The sequence below is a fragment of the Xyrauchen texanus genome, chromosome 7 (genome assembly GCF_025860055.1).
Source record: "Xyrauchen texanus isolate HMW12.3.18 chromosome 7, RBS_HiC_50CHRs, whole genome shotgun sequence".
NCBI classification, from domain to species: domain Eukaryota; kingdom Metazoa; phylum Chordata; class Actinopteri; order Cypriniformes; family Catostomidae; genus Xyrauchen; species Xyrauchen texanus.
Window position 1 is genome coordinate 50,489,741 of NC_068282.1, and position 22,286 is coordinate 50,512,026.

At 40.6% G+C, this 22,286-nt stretch overlaps 1 protein-coding gene across 3 annotated transcripts; it reads right to left on the bottom strand.

Annotated features, from left to right (window-relative positions):
• Positions 1-17: 17 nt before the first annotated feature.
• Positions 18-21,684, bottom strand: LOC127646311 (target of Myb1 membrane trafficking protein-like). 3 transcript variants are annotated; one of them, XM_052129852.1, is made up of 16 exons: positions 21,529-21,684; positions 19,159-19,243; positions 18,960-19,038; positions 18,729-18,878; positions 17,178-17,312; positions 16,942-17,079; positions 16,332-16,442; positions 15,691-15,824; positions 15,520-15,574; positions 13,961-14,078; positions 13,800-13,869; positions 13,038-13,113; positions 9,256-9,309; positions 8,832-8,891; positions 2,858-2,894; positions 18-2,771 (listed from the first exon to the last, which is right to left on the bottom strand). In XM_052129852.1, exons 1-16 carry the CDS (start codon positions 21,578-21,580, stop codon positions 2,539-2,541), a joined length of 1,587 nt encoding a protein of 528 aa, XP_051985812.1. In that variant the 5' UTR covers positions 21,581-21,684; the 3' UTR covers positions 18-2,538. The 3 variants fall into 3 exon arrangements, with proteins under 3 accessions (XP_051985812.1, XP_051985814.1, XP_051985813.1); XM_052129854.1 differs by having other exon boundaries at positions 19,133-19,243; positions 21,529-21,558; XM_052129853.1 differs by lacking the exon at positions 9,256-9,309.
• Between the last annotated feature and the right edge of the window lie 602 nt (positions 21,685-22,286).

The following is a 22,286-nucleotide window of genomic DNA, read 5'->3' on the forward strand; positions in this document are numbered from 1 at the left end:
CACAGTCCAGAATAATAATTTCAAAACATTTTTATTTGTATGGCGTCTTTCACAACATCGTTTCAAAGCAGCTACAGAAGATCAGACATTAACAGAAGATAAAACTGTAATATCTATAAAGTCTTGAAAATGAACCAAAATGTAGAAGCGTTGGCATTCATAAGAACATGCCATGTTTAATTTCTACTCATTGTCATTTTCATTTGCAGACATGACAGTTGTTCATGATGAGGCTCTTAAACCTCCAGACTTTGAGACATCAATATGGTTAATAATCCATTAAGACTCACTATTGATTGAATTGAGATGAATATGGTCCTGCGTGATTACTACAACATAAACTGCAAAAGGCCGTGTTTAAAAGAGCAATTGCCGTTCAATGCTTCAGTTAGTGATGCATAAGCAAGCGGCGCCCTCTAGCGGGCGAGTGCAGCACATGATGAGCAGCGCAGCAATATTATGTGGCTTTTCCACTGGACGGTACAACTCGACTCTGCTCGCTTTTTGGGGGGTTTTACACTGTGGAAAGTATCTGGAATTTTTTTTTGTACCACCTCGGTCGAGTTTCCAACCGAGCCGATACTAAATGTGACGTCAAAACCCTGCAGATCACTGATTGGTCAGAGAGAATCGTCACTACTAGAGTCACTGGATTAGCGACACAGCTAGTTTTAAAGTTAGCTACAGTGATAGCAGTATCATTTGTTCAAGCGACTTTCGAATTGTAAAGAAAAATGGCTGCGTGCAAAACCACGCCGTGGTCAATAAACGAGGTGCAGATGTTCCTCTCGTTAGCGACGAACGAAACGGCACAAACCAAAAAGTCTTTCAGGAAGTGTCTCCGCTGTCGGACGCACTCGGCTACCACCGGACCGACCAACAGTGAAGGGAAAAGTACAAAAACGTAAACGTGACGACAGAACCATCAAGGAAAAGTGGAAGTGGTTCAACCAAATGGACGCTATCTAGACCGGCGAGCAATGGGACAGAGAGTGCGCTGGACTCAGCCACGATGGAGGATGGGACGTTTTGTTACGTTAACTCTATATTCGGCTTGAAAGCTTCTCTTTATTTAGTTGAGCAGATACTGGAAAGCTTCTAAAACTATCAGGCCAATTTAACTGTTACACTTGTGTAAAATCACCATGCAACAACTGCTTTATGCAGCACAATGAGCTAGCAGCTAACAGCTAGCGCTCGTGTTATTGTTTATTGTTTTGTGTCACGTTTAAGATGATGTCACGGCAGTAGAGGCGGCGTAACTATGACGATCAGCCTATAATCCCACCCACGTTGAGGCGGCACTAAACTGCAGTGGAAAAGCAAGACCAGATAAGTAAAGCGAGTCGGGTCGAACCGTAACGTGCAGCGGAAAGTGCCATCTGTGAACAAACTAAGTGCCAGTGGGCGGGGCCAAGGGAGCGATGATTTTAAGTAGGTGTTGATGTTTATTCGCTGTAGAGGCGGTCATGAATTAATGAGCCCCTAGTGACGTAGAGAAATCGTCTCATTACAGAGGACATCAGAGTACAGGGATGCAAACTCATGAGGGGCGAGAAAGGTGGTCCATGACATTTTGTCAGGGATATTTTTTTAAAGAATAAGCTAAAAGCACCAATTTCAGTGATTTTAATGATTCATGTATAGCAAATTAACAGCACAATTGTGCCGAATTAGCTGTAAAAATATAACATATTTGGGGTGGCTTGCTTCTATTTCACAAAATAATTCAGTTTTATTAACTGATTAGTTCAAATGGACACTTCTGGATTTGCCACAAGGTGACGACAAATGAGCGTCTTTTCTGTGGAGTCATTTAAAAGTAGACATTTTAAGGTTTCTATAGACATATCGATCATGTTTGTGCGACAATTATACGCAGAGTTATGGTTAATTTATGTGACGTGCTCAAAGCTAAATTTCACAGAGATTGACGAAGCAGAAAGTGCATCCTGTTTGTTTTCTGGATTTTACAAAAGTGCAGCATTTTGTTTTTATTGTCAAATAAAAGTAGACCCTTTACAGTTTTGAATGAGGTCTTTCTCTTTTCTGTATGACTATAAACGATGGAGTGATAAGAAAAAACCAAGTGATGGCGCCGGTGCCTCCTGACTGGAACTACCGGTGCATTAAACTATTTTAACGCACGCATTCCAGCCAATCAGAAGAGAGTATTCGAATAGACGTTGGTAAACATTTTTAAAATGTAAAGGATATGTATATTATTTTAAGAAATGTCTATGGACCATCTGGTTCTAACACCTCAAAACACAAACTGTGACACATGTGAGCGGTGATATTATTGTGTATGTTTAATAATATTACATTGTATCCAAAGAAAGTGTGAGAGAACACTCAGGTCTCTATAATCCGGTCTGATTTTCATTGTTAATTTACAACTTAAATTAATGCTTTTTACACATAAAATTAACTTACATCAGCAACGAACAACAGTTTGATTCTTTGTCTTAAATGATCAAAAGGTTCTCACACATTTAAAGGCCAAATGTTGTGTAAAGAGAGCAGAAACGGAGATGCTCACAGCGAGTACATGATATTTCTCTGCAGTGATTGTTGTGAGGATCCTGGCGCTGTTATAGATTGGTTATACATATAGACGGTCTCAGAGCGAGAAGAGCTGGTCGTGTTTTTGCTCTTGTTTGCTCGATGGCTTTTGAGCTTCGTGTGACTCGCAACCTCAGATAAGCTTTTATTCACCGAGGGAAGATGATCTGCAACTTGAGCTCGCTCCGATAAAAACTTATCAAACTCTGACGGAGAGAAAAACAGAAAAGCAGGTTTGTGTGTGTGATAGAAATCAGATATTAATAATAACAAACACTGAGCAAAGTCTTACCTTCGCTGGTCACCCCCTCACTGTCCTCATCATCAGCCTAGGAAAAACATATGCCATGTAATCTCCCTTTATAAAACAGCATGTGAAACCCTATGCATTACTCCACAAAAGCATGTCAAACAGTAGAGCAGTGGTTCTCAAAGTGTGGTACGCAGACTCCCTCTAGTGGTACGCAGACTCCCTCTAGTGGTGCGCAGAGGAATCACTGAATTTCGATCTCACCGGTGTGAGTAGAACGGTGAGTGCATCAACTGATAAATTCAAACTGTGCTTTCGCGCGTTGGCTGGCGCTGAGCCAGAGACAGACCGTACGTTCACACCAGAGGTGTCGAGAGCGTCAAATCGACCGGAAGTCATTCATTTTCAATGATAGCCAGCGTCTCACGGCTGCGAGAAGCGGCGCGGCGAGTCTTGGGCGGCATGGGCGTCAGATGGAAGTTCAAGTGCAGTCAACATTATGGTAATGAGCTGTGACGCGGTTCGGCGGCAACCTATTGGAATATAGAAGTGCTCCGCTCTAGCGAAGTCTAGAGAACACAACCGTGTAAACTTTGGTTCCCATCAAACATTCGTTCCGAAGATAAAATGGAGGAGAAACTAATTATTGCCGTGGCGGGTTTCCCAGTAATATATGACCAAGACCACAGTTATTATTACAAATGTATTTTATTTTGATAACAAACAACTATAATTTTAATTACGTTCTGCCATCGATCGATTTCTTATTTTCACATTTTAAAGAGTTCATGAGGATATACGCTACTTGTGATAGGTCGGCAAAAAGTAAATGGTCGACATGTCTGGATGTTTAAATTGCGGCCCCTTTAAATATAGTTCACAAAACAAAGCATTCTGAACAACCATTGCCGCCTATTTCAACTACGTCAGAGCGTCCACGAGCGTCCTCGAGCGTTGAAGGCAGGGCAGCCAGAGCGAATTTTGACGCTCTCGCCGCTTCTGGTGTGAAAGTACAGAGAGTTTATTTTAGGTTTCAGACATTTAAATTCACATTAGTACAAAAAAAAAAAAACAATATATTTAGAGTTTGTAAAATACACACTGATGTCTAATAATATTCCTATCCATTATAATCAGGTGGCGCCCATCGTGCATAGAGCTCAACCAACGTGATCATTATAAAGGTGATGTTTATAAAGGTAATGCTATAGTATAGCTAACAAATTTGTGAATATTTAGAATAAAAAAGGAAATAAAAGCAGATCATCAGTCGTTCAGTGGCTGTGGTCACGTGACAAGCAATGACGCGTCACCATGGAAACAATAAAGCGACGCGTTCTATAACGGTTGCCTTGACAAGCGCACACTTGAGGGCAGCGAATTTTGTGAAAAGGTTAAATCTAAATGAATGTTAGGTGGATGATAAAATTATGAAAAGTTCAAAACTGCTATCGTTGCTTCAATCTGGCAAGAGAAGTTCGGATCAGGAGGAGAATGCTTCAAGTACAAGAACTGAAGAGGACGAGAGTGAACAGAGCACAGGTGCATTTTAATTTAATCATTATTTAATTTTTATTTACCTCTATAAGCAGCACAGTGCAGTGTTGATGTTAAAACTGTGTTGTTACAATGTTCAAAATGGCTGACAATAATAAATGTTCTTATTTTAAATAAAACTGGAGACCTGACCTCTTATGAAACACTTCTACTTTATTACCAAAAGGTGGCGCTCATTTGTGAGACTTTCAGGTCTTATCTCTATAATGCATGTAGAAGTTTGAAGAGCAGCTCTATCCAAGATGGCGGCGCGGTAGCACGCAGCGGCCACTCCGGATCCACAATGGTGCTATTTTTGTTAAAAAAGCCAGACTTTTGCGACACATGGACATTGGATCAACCGGTGTTCGTGTCTACCATCACCAGACACTACTCAAATATAAGACTCATGCAAAAACCAACCTGCATGATGACCTGCAGGAGGCGCTACGCGTACTCGGCTTGCTGCGGAGACCAGGCCTCCAGTCCTCAGCGTCGCCTGATGCCGGTGGCCGGGGGAGAGGACGTCGTAAGCGGTGTGCGAGAAAGCGGAAGCGCGGAAAGAGGGCGGGGGTCCATGCTAGGCTAAAAACAAACCCTAGCCGGCCGGCTCTCCCGTCTATCCTGCTCTCAAATGTTTGCTCCCTGGACAATAAACTGGACAATATCCGACTCCAGCAGGCTACGCAGCGTGAGTTTAGAGACTGCTGCGTCTTTGTTTTCACAAGGAGACGTGGCTCAGCGACAGAGTTCCGGATGCCGCCATTCAGCTAGACGGGCTCGCCTCGTTTCGTGCCAACAGAAATACAGCTCTCAGCGGTAAGACTCGCGGTGGTGGCTTGTGTGTTTACATCAACACGGAATGGTGCAAGAACTCTACGCTAGTCTCTAGTTACTGTTCATCGCTGTTGGAGCTTGTGACTGTTAGATGCAGACCTTTTTATTTACCACGGGAATTCACCACTGTTTGCATAACCGGAGTTTACATTCCCCCCAGCGCTAACGCTAAGGAAGCGCTCTGTGAACTGTATGGGGCTATGAGCGAACTGCAGAGCGCTCACCCCGACGGACTGTTTATTGTCGCCGGAGATTTCAACCATGCGAATCTCAAGACAGTGCTCCCTAAATTCCATCAGTATGTGGACTTTGCAACGAGAGGGGCGAACGCGCTTGATTTGTTTATACAAACATCCCAGGCGCGTACCGGGCGGAGCCCCGCCCCCACCTAGGCTACTCAGACCACATTCTCCAAGACCATCAACACACGCTCCAACCAGAAGCCGTGGATGACTGCGGAGGTGCGCACGCTGCTGAGGTCCCGAGACTCCGCCTTCAGAGCAGGCGATAAGGCAGCCCTAAGAACAGCTAGGGCCAAACTGTCACGGGCAATCAGAGAGGCAAAGCGCGCACACGCCCAGAGAATCCACAGTCATTTCCAGGACAGCGGTGACACGCGGCGCATGTGGCCGGGCATCCAGGCCATCACCAACTACAGGACAACATCAGTTGCCTGTGACAAAGATGCCTCCCTTCCAGATGCGCTGAACGACTTCTACGCTCGGTTTGAAGTGCAGAATGACATAATGGGGAGGAAGACCACCCCTCCCCCCCCAACAACCAGGTGCTCTGTCATACCACAGTTGATGTGAGGAAAACTCTACGTAGAGTCAACCCACGGAAGGCTGCTGGACCAGACAACATTCCTGGCAGTGTGCTCAGAGGATGTGCAGACCAGCTAGCAGATGTTCTTACCGACATCTTCAACATCTCTCTGAGCAGCGCCGTCGTTCCAACGTGCTTCAAGGCCACCACCATCATCCCCATGCCAAAGAAGTCTTCAGTGTCCTGCCTCAACGACTACCGTCCCGTTGCACTTACACCCATCATCATGAAGTGCTTCGAGAGGCTCGTCATGAGGCGCATTAAGACCCAGCTGCCCCCCTCACTAGACCCACTGCAGTTTGCGTATCGTTCAAACCGTTCAACGGACGATGCCATCACCACAACCCTCCATCTGGCCCTCACCCACCTAGACAATAAGGACTCATACGTTCGAATGCTGTTCATAGATTTCATCTCAGCATTCAACACAATCATTCCCCAGCACCTGATTGGAAAGCTGAACCTGCTGGGCCTGGACACCTCCCTCTGCAACTGGATCCTGGACTTCCTGACTGGGAGACCTCAGTCAGTCCGGATCGGGAACAGCATCTCCACCACCACCACACTGAGCACTGGGACCCCCCAGGGCTGTGTGCTCAGTCCACTGCTGTTCACTCTGCTGACTCACGACTGTGCAGCAATGCACAGCTCGAATCACATCATCAAGTTCGCCGATGACACGACCGTGGTGGGTCTCATCAGCAAGAACGACGAGTCAGCATACAGAGAGGAGGTGCAGCGGCTGACGGACTGGTGTAGAGACAACAATCTGTCTCTGAATGTCGACAAAACAAAAGAGATGGTTGTTGACTTTAGGAGAGCACAAGGTGAACACACTCCGCTGAACATCGACGGCTCCTCTGTGGAGATCGTCAAGAGCACCAAATTCCTTGGTGTTCACCTGGCGGAGAACCTCACCTGGTCCCTCAACACCAGCTCTATCACCAAGAAAGCCCAGCAGTGTCTCTACTTTCTTCGAAGGCTGAGGAAAGCACATCTCCCACCCACCATCCTCACTACATTCTATAGAGGGACTATTGAGAGCATCCTGAGCAGCTGCATCACTGCCTGGTTTGGGACTTGCACCGTTTGGGACCGCAAAGCCCTGCAGAGGATAGTGAGGACAGCTGAGAAGATCATTGGGGTCTCTCTTCCCTCCATCAAAGACATTTACAAAAAACACTGTATCCGCAAAGCAACCAGCATTTTGGATGACCCCACACACCCCTCACACAAACTCTTTAACCTCCTGCCGTCTGGCAAGAGGTACCGAAGCATTCGGGCCCTCACAGCCAGACTGTGTAACAGCTTCTTCCCCCAAGCCATCAGACTCCTCAATACTCAGAGACTGGTTTGAGAGACACACACACACACACACACACACACACACACACACACACACGTGTCCTGAGTTGCACTTTAATTACTGTCACTTTATAACTGTCTGCTACCCCAATAACTGCTATGTGCATAGAACACTATCTCATAGTATGTTATGTTTACGTTGTTTTTTTATTTTTTAGAAACTGTCATCTTTTTGCACTACTGAGTACTGGTCGGCGCTGCACTGTGTCTATTGTCCTGTTCATTGTCAGAAATTTGTTGTACTGTCCCGTACTTTTTGAACCACTTGACTTGACTTGAGAATAAATGCAAAAGTGATTTGAGAGTTCAGATTTCAAGCGGCACCGCATACGCCTGACTACTGGATCCGGGGACTTTTATTTTGTAATGCTAAACTTGCTGCACGCTCCTGGCAGCGCACACAGACCTGGTTTGAAGAGGTTAAGAACATTTTACACCACAATTGTCATCATGAACGCAAATATTCTCATTGATATCAATAATGATGGCGTATGTACTATATTACGGTAGAAAGATGCATGCAATGATCGGCTAAAGTAAAACCATCCATCCATCCATCTTCAACCGCTTATCCGAAGTCGGGTCGCGGGGGCAGCTGCTCCAGCAGGGGGCCCCAAACTTCCCTATCCCGAGCCACATTAACCAGCTCTGACTGGGGGACCCCGAGGCGTTCCCAGGCCAGTGTGGAGATGTAATCTCTCCACCTAATCCTGGGTCTTCCCCGAGGCCTCCTCCCAGCTGGACGTGCCTGAAACACCTCCCTAGGGAGGCGCCCATGGGGCATCCTTACCAGATGCCCAAACCACCTCAACTGACTCCTTTCGACGCAAAGGAGCAGCGGCTCTACTCCGAGCTCCTCACGGATGACTGAGCTCCTCACCCTATCTCTAAGGGAGAAGCCCGCCACCCTTCTGAGGAAGCCCATTTCGGCCGCTTGTACTCGCGATCTAGTTCTTTCGGTCATGAATAAAGTAAAACCAGTGACTATTAAAAGGCAGTACACCAAGCGAGTACAATGCGATGTATAACTATTTTTAAATATAAATAATATATCATTGCGGTAATGAGAATTGGTGGTTAAAATGTGCGTAACTCATGAAAATAATGTCATGGGGTAAAAATCTTAATGGCCTTAAAATAGGCTTCATTTCCATATTTCTTATTGGTTTCTTTTGATTTTAGAGTAAAATAAGGACATTTTCTTGACAGGTATTTTTATTTATAATCACCCCATTAACTTGGAAATAAAGTCATTTTTGCCTCTTGTTTTTCCATTAAAATTTTATGCATAAATGTGCATTTATTCTACGCAAAAAGGAACATATGGTCACAATAAACATGCTATTACAGCTGGAATAGTGTGCATAGTATGGTCCAGCAGTATGCTCTTCTACTGCAGTGTGTGTGGCTGTGTGCAGAGTGACTGTAATGGGTTAAAGCAGGTGTTGTTTACCGTTTCTGTGGACAACCATTTCTCAATATCCTCCATAGCAGAACTGTGCGGAACAGGAGCCTGAAAAAGACACAACCGGATATATCAAGACTTTATGTGGTTGCGTGTGCAATCGTGTTTGCTAGCTCGATGGTTTCAGGTTAGCAAATTTGATTGTAATTTAAACAGTGAGACATGAACTGCAAGACAGACCCCAGAGGAAACCACCACAAACATGAGACCCTTCATCCATCAGCACATGCAAAAATCAACTGCAGGAAAAATGTGATCACCAGTGATCGGCTTAAATCAAACGTAGACACTTTATTTACATGCAGATGATGTGCAATACTCTAAATAAACTGCATTACTCAAAGATAATTTAATCTCATTTGAATCTGAAATAATGGATTTGGAAAGCCTTCAATGTCAGTGTGAAACGCACCAGACCATCACTGTAAATCCACTGAGACTGACGAACCCAACTGCTCTCATTGTCCTTTGCACATACATGACACACGTGTAAACAGCACAAATAAAACACATACTGCTGTTAGTGGGTTAGTCATTGGTCAGTACATGAACACAAACAGTTAGTCTGCACAAATACGACTTGAATGAAATTGATTCGTCCACTCATGATGCCAGTTTAAAGCCACTGTACATCTTTCTGATTGGCTAATTCGGCTAAATCAGCTCCCTTGATCTTTTTTTTACTGTTTACAGAGTCTTGTGGCATCATCCTTCAGTGCATATAAACACACAGACACTTATATTCAACATGAGAATAATTATGTTGTATAAGGATGAACATATACAGATTGTAACATTTTTGGCCGATACCGATTTAACAAAAACTACAGGCCACATTAATAAAATAAATGTTAATTTTTTAAATAAATATTTATTTTTGTTCTCAAAAGATGAACTTATATACATATCTTTACATAATTTATTGTACATGAATTGTACAACAGTAATGTGTTATACTAATATATATATATATATATATATATATATATATATATATATTTTTATATATATATATATGAGTAAAATGCATTAATGATCATGCACTGTATTTTTATCGTGGGCACTTAATACGGTGAATACTTCTAGATACCTTATTATCCGAATTAATTAGATTTTTTAGAATTAACTGGTTAAAATGTATAAATATATGCTGTGTAAAAATGCGCTCAGATTTTCATATTGATCTAACATTGGCAGATGTGGTGAATGAAAATGCAGTTTCGCTCTCTGACAGTAGGGGGCACTTATGCCGTTATAGAAATATAGCCGTTACCCTGGTAACGCCTGTACACAAAGCAGCTGTTACCCTGGTAACGCCTGTACACAAAGCAGCTGTTACCCTGGTAACGCCTGTACACAAAGCAGCCCTGCGCTTATAAACAATACTTTATTAGACATTATACGGAGGTAAGATGAAAAGAAAATGCCATCGAAGACAGTCAGTTCCCTTCAGAGAGACATTTATAGAAAATAATCATAAAAGTTTTGCATTCAAAGACTTTAAAGTCTTCAGAGATCATAATGACTATGAGAGCGCTTTCGTCACGAGTCATTCTGTATATTTTATACTACCGTAATTTCCGGACTATAAGCCGCAACTTTTTTCCCACGCTTTGAACCTTGCGGCTTAAACAACGATGCGGCTAATATATGGATTTTTCCCGCTTTCAAATTTTATTTAAAAAAAAAAAACAAACATTCTGTGACGTGCTCACTTTTTTGTTTACTGTTTAGATTAAATCGAGCGCGCTCAAACTTCCCATCACTCTGATTACGGTAGTCATTTTGTCACCCTCATCATGGCAAAGACATGGAGAAACGCATATGATGCAGCTTTCAAGTTGAAGGCGATTGATCTGGCTGTTGGAAAAGGAAATAGAGCTGCTGCACGGGAGACGTTGGAAACAGCAGCTTGAGGAATTGACTCAGTGCAAAAAGACAACTAAATCTGAGGCTATTCAACTCCGACACCGAATGAGATCACTTCAGTGGTTTCATGTGCACAAGAGGAAGATAGTGACCAATGACTTTCTTGCTAGGCTACTGTTTACTGCTAATTTTTTAGTTTTTGTTACAAGCCGTGTGTGGCAGCGGGGGCGTAGTCAAGCGCCCGTCCGGGAGAGAAAAGCGGTAAGGGCGCTTACACCTGAGCTAATGTCTAACACCTGTGTCTAATTTCAGTAAGCGTGGGGAGAGCGGCATAAAAAGGCAGCAGAGAGAGTGTGTGTGTGTGTGTGTGTGAGTGAGTGTGTGTGTGTGTGACAGACAGACACACGGCAGTCTAGTGTTGGCGCATAGAAGTCCAAGAATTGAGAAAATTACATTGCTGTGGCCATTAAAAGCCTTACCTGGAACGTCAAGTGCCCTGCTTCACGTGTCCTTCTTGGGAAAACTGTCACCCTGGCACCAATGTGACAGTTTTCAGCACTTGATGCAAGCGCCCTTACCGCTTTTCTTTCCCGGACGGGCACTTGACCACGCCCCGGCTGCCACACAGTGTTTTGTTAAAGCCTATTTATTTTTGTTACAAGCCGTGTTTCGTTAAAGCCTGAGTAAAGTTAATTCGTTTCAATGTACCTGTATGCACCTGCGGCTTATAGACAGGTGCGGCTTATTTATGTTCAAAATAATAATTTGTTTAAAATTCAGTGGATGTGGCTTATATTCAGGTGCGCTCAATAGTCCGGAAATTACGGTACTTGTCATGTTTTAAATAAAGTGTTGTGACTGTAAATGTGTCTGTTATGTTTTTATAATGCCAACAAACTGTCATGGTGTATTGTTGACTGTTGAGTAGGTTTAGAAAAGGCACACACACACACACACACACACACACACACACGCACACACACACACACACACTAACACACACACACACACACACACACATTTAGAGAAGTGTCACGCTACAAAACATGAGATTAATCGTCAATAATTGTAATTTACTGACAACATCAAACATTGAACACTTTTAAATATTAATCTTTCTGGATAATTAAATGATTTACTTTCCTTTCCTTGAAATTCGAGGTTTTGGTGTTTGTATCGGATATTTTTGCGTTGCATATTTTCATACTTTTTTTAGTCACACGGTCCAATTCGAAATCTTTATATCCAAAGGAGATTATTTTGGGAACTGGACAATAATCTGTCAAATCATCTGCCAAAATGCACATTGTGAGTGATTTCTGCATATGAATTAGCATTTTTGCATTTATGCATTTGGCAGATGCTTTTATCCAAAGTGACTTACAGTGCACTTATTACAGGGACAATCCCCCCGGAGCCACCTGGAGTTAAGTGCCTTACTCAAGGACACAATGGTGGTGACTGTGGGATCAAACCAGCAACCTTCTGATTACCAGATTACCAGATATGTGTATTAGACCACTACACCACCACTCACCCACTAACTGATGTTGCAATATTTTTTAAAAAACTTTTCATTACGGTTTATAATAAGTTATTGAAAATAATAAAAAACATTCAAAGTCATTGTGGAGTCATTCAGTTCAATTCAAGTCTCGAGTCGCTGGTTCTCAAGTCAATGTAATTTTCTTCATTTTGTCCTTAAATTTGCGACTCGTGTCCCCCACCTCTGTTTTGCAACTTACCTAATATTGCCACAACATAACTGTTTTACTTTAGAATAATGCTTTAAAAATGTAAGTTTGTAAAAGCTTTTTTAAATGTTTAAACTAATAATTTAAACACAGATTGAACACAGATTTAAAAAGATACAACATGATGACTGATATGAAAAAAGGTTATTTTGTAATTCAATCAATCGTGCAGCATTAATGGATATCATACCGATATTTCAGAAGTCTGCAGGTTTAAAAGTGTTTTAGATGGTTTCCCTCATCATGTAGTCTATATAGGGAAGAGCCGCATTCACAACGGTCACGCCCATTTATGCCATTTTTTCTGCATTAATGCAAGAACGTTGATATGACAAATATGACATGTTCTTATTGTGGCTATTAATATTTCTGGATTAGCGTTTAAATTAAAAAAATTTTTTACAAAGTGTGCTACTAATTAATAATAAATAAACCATCGGTCTATCATATCGGCATTTTCAAGCTAATATGATGGTTTTAATTTGCTCAATAATTAGCTGTTAAATATCGGCAGCTGATACATCATTGCATCCCTGTTTTATGAAACATTTGTACAGTTGAGTGTACTGACCCCTGCGGTGACCTGCAATCGTGTGTCCAGCGCTTCAGCCAAACCCTCAACCGCACCAGGATCCTCGTACCGCACACTACACACACACACACACACACACACACACACACACACACACACACACACGTTAAAACATTTCTGTCCTGTGTATCCAGAAACAAATTTTTATTTTTTTTTTTTATAATTTTGACATTTCTGAACCACACCACATATGGTTTTGGGACATGATGGGGGTCCAGTACTCAAAAAAGGTTTGAGAACCACTGCCTTAAGAGGACAGTGTGGGAATTTGTTTTCAATAGTTTTGCTTCTTCGCAACCCTTGCCAGGATTTTAATACAACAACCATAGCAAAACTTATTGCGAGGCAACGCAGAACTAACTGCGAGGGAACGCAGAACTAATTGCGGGGAACGCAGAACTAACTGCAGGGAAAAGCAAAACTATTTAAGAAATAAAAATCACGCCATGTTGTCTAAGGGGCTCCATAGTTAAGCACTGAAATTGTCATTTTCCATCATGTCTCAATACATTACTGAGGAGATTTACACAAAATTTGGCCCTCAAAAATATAGCCAAACCTGTAGACACACTCACACTCACTCACTCTCACACACACACACACACTCTCACACACACACACACACACACTCACTCACTCTCACACACACACACTCACTCTCACACACACACACACACACACACACACACACACACACACTCACACACACTCTCACACACTCACTCTCACACACACCCACACCTCCTCCTTTGTTCAGCCAGAGAACTAGTCCTCGTCTGAGCAAACATGTCAAACTCTTCATCTTCAACCGCTGATTGACAAACAGAGAGGGACAGTGATTATTTATCATCTATTATTTTTTTCTTCTTATCATCATGGCAGAGAATTGGAATTTCTCTCACCTGAATGTTGTGTTTGGTTGGATGGAAGGTGGGACACACATTGATTGACGGCTGGAACAGCGCTCTGATTGGCTGATTGTGACACAGGGCTGAGATCTATCAGGTTTCCGTTCTCAGTCTGTTCAAAGAAATCCAATAACGTGAATAGGTGATGTGTCGAAATGAGTCAGAAGCAGCATTGGGCTGTTTTGGGGTTTCTATTGTTTTTGATAAAACATTTCAGCTTTCAAATGATACACTCTCAAACTACTTCTAAATATATTGTTCAACATACTTTAAATACTGAATATATTTTCTATACTTATAATCAATCATTTGCTTTTATTGATTTTTTATTAACGCATTGCTTTAAATTGATTACATCATTGGCAGTGCTTCATGTCTTTAATGAAGGAATGAACTGCAATCCCATTAAGTACAGTCTTGTATGTTTTTGTCTGATTTTCAAACACTTTTTTGCTTCAAAACAAAAGTTTGTAATGTTGAGATTCACTGGTTGGATTTTATGAAATCACGATTGAAGTAATGAATAGAAAAAATACATCTGCAACAAAGACAGCTGAAAAAGTGGATGGATACTTTTGCGCTCTATTGCACACCTTATATCAGGGCTGCCCAATACGTTGATCGCAAAAGCAATGCTGGTAGATCGCACAAAATGTAAATGTAATTTCGTTAAATTTTAATACAAATAAATATAATGTCTTTCCTTCTTTTAGTTTCTGTCTGACTTGCACTTGACCAGTAAATATTGACCAGGCGATGTTTTGTTTATTCAGTTGCCATGACAACTAGGTTTGCGCATACGCGCCTAAGGCAACTGAATAAACAAAACATGGCCTGGTCAATATTTACTGGTAAATGCGCTGACTATTGTAATCTATTGTGCTGTAGGTGTTTTGGGTTTAGTGTTAAAACTGAATGATATCAACATTGAACATTATTATATATTTGTTTATTAATTACAAGATGAATTCCATGTAGGGATACATGCAGTAGTCCCAACAAGCATTTTCTTATTTTAAATGAAACTGTGTTTTTTTAGTTGGTAGATCTTATTGAGTTGCTCATTTAAAAGTACATCATCACACACAAAAGTGTGGGCACCCCTGCCTTAGAACGTCCGTCAAACAATCAGAATCAAGCATTCAAAAGAGCTGCAGTATAAGTCTTGATAATTTAATGTATGCTTGAATAAATCTTCCAATTCTGTCAGATAATATTTGAAAATAATTTGGAGTCTTTAGGAGAATTTTGAATTTTTTCCAAAACACGGTTTTATGACCATCATTTAAATGATTATCTCGAAAACGGTTTGCGATAACAACATAAATATGATATCATTTGAATGCTGAGAGCTTTTTACTTTAGTGGTCAAAATGTGATTCTGGGTCAATTTGACTCAAAATGACGGAGCAGGTCACACATGCATTTGTAATGTTTACACATTTAATCATTTAATTACATTCAATGATACAATTATCATATATTAAAATAGTTTTTGTGCCATTTCATAAAACTCATTCACGGCCAGATAAACAGTAAATAAGAATGTTTACCTGTGACTCCAGCTGTTCTGTGGTTGCTCTCTGCGTGTTATTTAATCTATCAAATCTGTACACAGCGAAACAGACAGAGACAGACAAAGGTTTATAAACTGAATTCATTGTGTTTTCATCTCAGTATCTCAGGTTTGCAGTAATGTGCGTGTATGATGAATGTTGTAGCACCTCTCGTAGCGGATGAAAGCGTTGTTCAGATCGTCATTTAAGAGCAGAAGTTCTCCAAACATCTCCTCTTCTGATAGATTAGGAATCAATTCCACAACTCTCTGTTGCATCTGCTTACACACTGAATACAACTGCTGCTCTCACACACACACACACACACACACACACACACACGTTGTGTTTCCATGTTTTATGGGGACTTTCCATAGACATAATGGTTTTTATACTGTACAAACTTTATATTCTATCCACTAAACCTAACCCTACCCCTAAACCTAACCCTCACAGAAAACATTCTGCATTTTACATTTTCAAAAACATAATTTAGTATGATTTATAAGCTGTTTTCCTCATGGGGACCGACAAAATGTCCCCACAAGGTCAAAAATTTGGTTTTACTATCCTTATGGGGACATTTGGTCCCCACAAAGTGATAAATACACCACACACACACACACACACACACACACACACACACACACACACACACACACACACACACACACACACACACACACACACACACACACACACACACACACACACACACACACACACACACACACACACACACACACTTAAAAACAGCAGATACAGAAGAAATTATCAAAAGCAAATCATAGAGGGAGAGAGAGAGAGACCTGTAGTAGTTCAGTGTCTGATGCAGAAGTTTCTCCTGGTTTAACTTGATTCAGAATCTCAGTCATGACAGTCAGATTTCCTTTGACCAGATCCAGTTCAGACCTCAGCTTCTGGAGGAAAACCAGTCAAACACATGAAAATGAACGCCCTCAAAACCACTGAGCACCTCAAAACCACTGACCACCTCAAACCACTGACCTCCTCAAACCCACTGACCTCCTCAAACCCACTGACCTCCTCAAACCACTGACCTCCTCAAACCACTGACCTAAATACTAAATATGAGTGAATTGTTTATTTTAACCTGTGCATTTACATGAACTGTACAAAAGAACCAAATCACTTAAATGAATCAGAATTCTCAGCACTAAATTAATGTGACAAATAAAGTTTGTGACATTACAGCGCTACTTGTTGGTAAATGAAGCTTGTTACTAGAAAAGCGACACTATTGTGAAAAAGGCTGAACTACCAACATGCTACAGAAAATGAGGTTAAGTTAGTAGAGTCACTACTTTTAGTGTACTACTCCCCAACACTGACCAATCTAAACTACTGACCCTAATATTTACTGACCATCTCTTCCCACTCACACAGTGTGTGAAATACCTGCTCAGTTGAAACAAGGTTCTGTTGGCCGTTGGATGGGACACTTTGTGGAGTGTGTGCTGGCGGCGAGGACTGAGTGTGTGTCCTTGAATCAGACAGGGACACAGATGAGGAAGACGTCTCTGTGTCTGGAGTACTCTGAGAGAGATAATGAAGATAAGTTCACTATGGCAGAATCCAAACTGAAATTGAAGCCCATTCGTTTGGCAGCTGTTTTGTGGATGGGAGATATTTACCCTGTTAGGCGTGTGGATCGGAGAGAGAGAGTCTAGATCCGTCATGGGAAACTGCAGTCCTTTCTGCCGCATATTCTCATACACACTCACAACTCCAGACAGAGACGGACTGTTCCTGAAAGCATCAGCCCACGACTGCAACACAGAGCCAAAACACTGAGAAGAGAGGTAAAGACTACCCATATTCACTAAAGTGAGCATCAATGTGCCCTACTCACTAAGGAGGCCACAACACTTGAAGTAAGTACACTGTGAAGGGTTCAGGCCCAATTCACACAAACCTATTACTTTAACCCTTTAAGCTCTGAAGGTGTTTTTAAAGACTTCCTGTTTCAGTGGCACACCCAAATTTAAAGGCTTATAACTCGAGGAGGGTCGAGTGTTTGGTATCATTGTAAAGAAAACTTTTCAAATATAAATGATATAGATTATGACACATTCTGAGACTCTCACAAAAAATTAGGCCAAAATGTGCCTTTTTCTGATTTAACATGATTTATCTCTGAGTGTAAATAAGGTGGTTCTGAAAAACTGCTTTTGATTTGTTCCCCATCATGTCAACTGTATCCGAGAACAATATTGTGCTGATTCGACAAAGCAATCAAAAGTTACAACATTACAAATATAATTGATCATAGTGTCCAAAAACATCTCCAAACAAATAAAAGATAATAATTGTACATAAGAACTAATTACACATGCAAACACAACAATGACTAAAGGTTTGCATAGCATGCAGACATGATTTTAGTCATGAGATTTCACAGAATGAGTTTCATTCTGTGTCATTTGAGTCATCATTGAGTCTGTGTCGTGTATTTGGCACCATCTCCTGGTGGTCATATGTAACATTGTGCTTCATGTGGATTATCTAATGATCTATACATCTGATTATCTTGTGTGTGGACTCGATTGCAAGATAATCACAGACTCTAAATAATGGTATGTGAGATTGTATGTTATGTTTATATTTTGTGAAGTTATAAGCGAAAAAGCAGCATATAAGCAACACCAACACAATTGTCAAAGACATATATTTAGCTGTTACTCGCTATATTTTATAGTCTGTGAGTAAAACAAATAGTCTGGTTGTATTTTACTCTTTAAGAACTTTCCAACAACATGTGACACATTTGATCAGTTTGATGTTTGTATTAAATACAATAATATGTGCAGTGCAAATGTTTTATAATTTATCGAATCACTTCTGATTTGTCTGTAAATTTTAAAGCACTTGTTCAGTTTTGGTCATAATATCTACATGCATTATAAACTAGAACTTCTAAACTTTCAAACGCTACTTATTTTGTGATGCTCAAGACTGTAGTTTTTATATTTATATATTTTAAAATATTTAAATATTTTATTTTGGTGGCATTTTTGCACAGAGCACCCTTATTTCTGACCCTGCCAGACAAACGTATTTGTCAATGACCCATTAATTTAAATACTGTACTACTATTTTCTACATCTATTTAGATGCTAACTTTATTTGCACAATGACAATCAAATCTCATTTAACCTGACCACAGACGCTTCACTGCGATTCACCTGAATGAGGCTCAGCACTCTGTCATGTAAGATCATGGGTGGGTTGTTTTTGGGTAGAATCGCTCTGACCAGAACGCCCTCCACAAACTCTTTGGTGCACACAAACACATGGAAACGATTGCCACAGTTCTTCACACACGTCTCGAGAACCTAAAACACACAAAACCAGCAGTCTCAAATCAATACGAGACTATGAAGTCATAACGGTGTGAATTTAGTGTGATCACTCACTGTCAGCGCCAGCATCACCTCCCTGAAGTTCTTATTACCCACAATCCTCTTCTTTAAAGCCTTCATTGCATCTTTGGGCCTGAAAAAACAACACAAACATTCAGACTCCACAAGAGGCAATCAGTAATTATAAACATAACTATAAAAAGGAAATTCAGGAGTATTTTCTATACGTGAATTTGAAATGTTGAATTCGCACCCATCTTCAGTCTCGTTGATGATGTCACAGATCTCCAGGTTGAGGCTCCAGTCTTCTGCCTGCAGGGCGGCGCTAGTGGCTTTTTCTGAAATACAAACAACCAACTTATTTAATAAGTACAGAAGCCCTGAACCGCAAGGTCAAAATAAATTCACTAAATTGTTTTATTATTTATTTATTTTTAGGTGTCTTAGTCCATGTCCAACCAAAATAAAAAATTATCAGCATTTTTTTCTCTCAGGAAAATAATTTTTTTATTCTCTCTGTAAAACTAAATTCTCCAAATTTTTCTCTGATAAAAACTATTCTGTTAAAAAAAAAATATCTGACATTTTTTTTTCTCTGAAAATATTTTTTCTCTGAATAAAAGCAAAACATTTTTTTTTCTTGCTAATTAACAATTAGCATGTGGTACCAGCCTCTGCCACTATCAGTAAGCATTAAATCTAATGCTGACAAAGTAACAGCATGTCTGTGGTACATCTGTTCCTTTATAAATGAATAGCTATAGTACAGGGGTACTATACGGCCCTTGACCACTCTAATTTGGCCTGCTATTGAGAAACTATATGAAATTCGTATTCTGAACACTGGATGTCACGTACAGACTCATTTCACACATATGTAGAAATCACACATTATTGTACATCTGATGACACAGACACGCACGTGCACTCTCCTAGAATGTCTTCTGCAGTGCTGGGAAGTTTATTAATTGTTGTGATTTTGTTCGTTTCTGCCTCAAGCACCCTTTCATTTCTGACTCTGTATCACTGTTCTATTACAAGCATTCTTGGTGAAAGAAAGATCCTTTATTAATACAAAACGTGATTAAAACTTGCATATTAAGCATATCATATTGTATAAAGATGATGCAATAATGGTATCTAGCCTGTTTTTTATTATTATTTATTTTTATTTTAAGTATTATTATTATTACAACGGCGTGGCCCATGACACCTTATTTCTTTTTGCACCTGGCCACAAGTGGAAAAAGTTTGGACACCCCTGCTATAGTATAAAGCCCAAAGTATACTTCGGTCAGACATTGTACATGTGACGCAAATCTCGTCATCAGCAGAGTGCAGGAGCACCGAATGAGCACGCCGGATTTTTCTTTGAATCTCATGTGCCTGGAGATATCTGCACTAATTAATAAGTCCACAAGGTGGCAACACTCAGTTGAGCCGTAGATGTAATCGCCACTAAACATCGGGAGATGAAGGTAAAAACAACAACAGTGGATGTGCAGGTCAAGAGTGTGTGTGTGTGTGTGTGTGTGTGTGAGAGGAGATCCCTGCATTTGTTTAACTCCCAGTCTGAGAGAATATAAAGACATCTTTATCTGAGTTTAAACTGTTGAAGTGAATATCCGGTGTCTCAGCAGTCGTAGCGCGCATGCGCCAGCCGCCTGTCTATGCGCACAGAGTTGTGGAGAATACTGTACACAGACACTGAGCACTCATGTCAAAATGGAAGTATACATATGGCTTGATACAATAACAAGAATGTTTTGCAAATCTTATCAAGGAAAAAGTACCGCAGCCATTCTGTCACCTTGTCAGCATTAGATTGAACGCTTACTGATAGTGGCATCTGGTGGCCGAGGTTGGTACCACATGCTAATTGTTAGCTAACAATAAATTTTTTTCATGTGTTGCTTGTTAAAGGTGCAGTCAGTAACTTTTGTGTTTGTCATCTTAGACTTACACTGACAGCTAGCTCATTTAACATAAATAGTTTTCAGTTTTAGATGCCTGTACACACGCTCTCTCTCTCTCTCTCTCTCTCTCTCTCTCTCTCTCTCTCTCTCACACACACACACTTTCATGTGACTATCAGCTGCTCTCGCCACATTATTTTTTAAATACATTTTTTACTTTCAAATGAATGAAAGGAAAGTGAGAAAATAGTGAGTCAAAAGAGGAAGTTGAGAGGTTTATAAGTTAGTTTACTCAACAGACACGAAACACTTTGAGCAGAATGAACTTTGTTCGCCACTCCTCTGATTGTTTATCTGAAATGTTAAACGCGTTTATGTCAGTATAACCTTTGACCTAATCCAGTCTGAGAGAAACTTCTCTTTTACGCATTTAAAAGAGGACAAAACTGAAAAACATTGTTATACTGACATTTTCTGCTTCAGGTGTTCAGTTTCTAAGTTGAAACAGCCTATATAACAGACAGATATCTTTACTGACATATGTTATTTATAATGCATCTCTCAGTGAGTGTTTATGGAGTGTCAGATGCGACGCGCGTCAAAAACGCCGCAACGCAGAACTCAATGAAGCGACTAAAATAAACTTTATATGAGACTGTGAGTCTAAACTGTCTTTAAATACACTATCGTTACTGTAAAGCACTTACGGATTCGTTGTCCGACAGGAGAAGCGAACGGACCCCCGATGAGAAACTCCATTTTTGCAGTAAAATGTTTAAAGTGACTGACACGGCGCGGCGCGTTCACATAACTGAACCAAGAACGCGCACTCAAATGAAGAAAGTGCGATCAAGGCTGTAGCTCGAGACAGAACACTCGAATTTAAATGAATGAGAAACATCGGAACACCTAATATGGCGGATGTGGAAACTGAAGTCCCGCCTTACAGGTAAAAGAGCCAATCACCTTTAAGATAATAAGCCTGTCAGTCAATTCGAGAACGCGCATGCGTATTAACTGAACCAGCCTGAACCGTTTTGTAGCGTGATTTGAGCTAAAGAAGCACAATATATGACACAGGTTTTGTCAGATTTAACTGTTTATTTGAAATATGTTATATGATCCTAATCTTGACCAACCGTTTTGGAGATTTTTGTCTTAAATAAAGAGGATTTGTACTATTTACAACCTGTTTAAATAGAAAATAGTTGCCATGGAGCGTTCGAAAGATGGCCGCCGAGTGGACTGACTTGCACTGAAAGACTTTAGATCAATCGATATCATACTCTCGATTTAGTTTTGTTTTTTGATATTTACAATTTGTGCATTTATTTTTTAATTGTTTTTTGCAATGGAAAAGGTTATATATAAAACCATAAGCAGCAAGAAAAAAAAAATAATTTGGCTAATTAATTAGATTGCCTTGTAATTTATAAAATTAAACTAAAATAATTTTCAACACTTA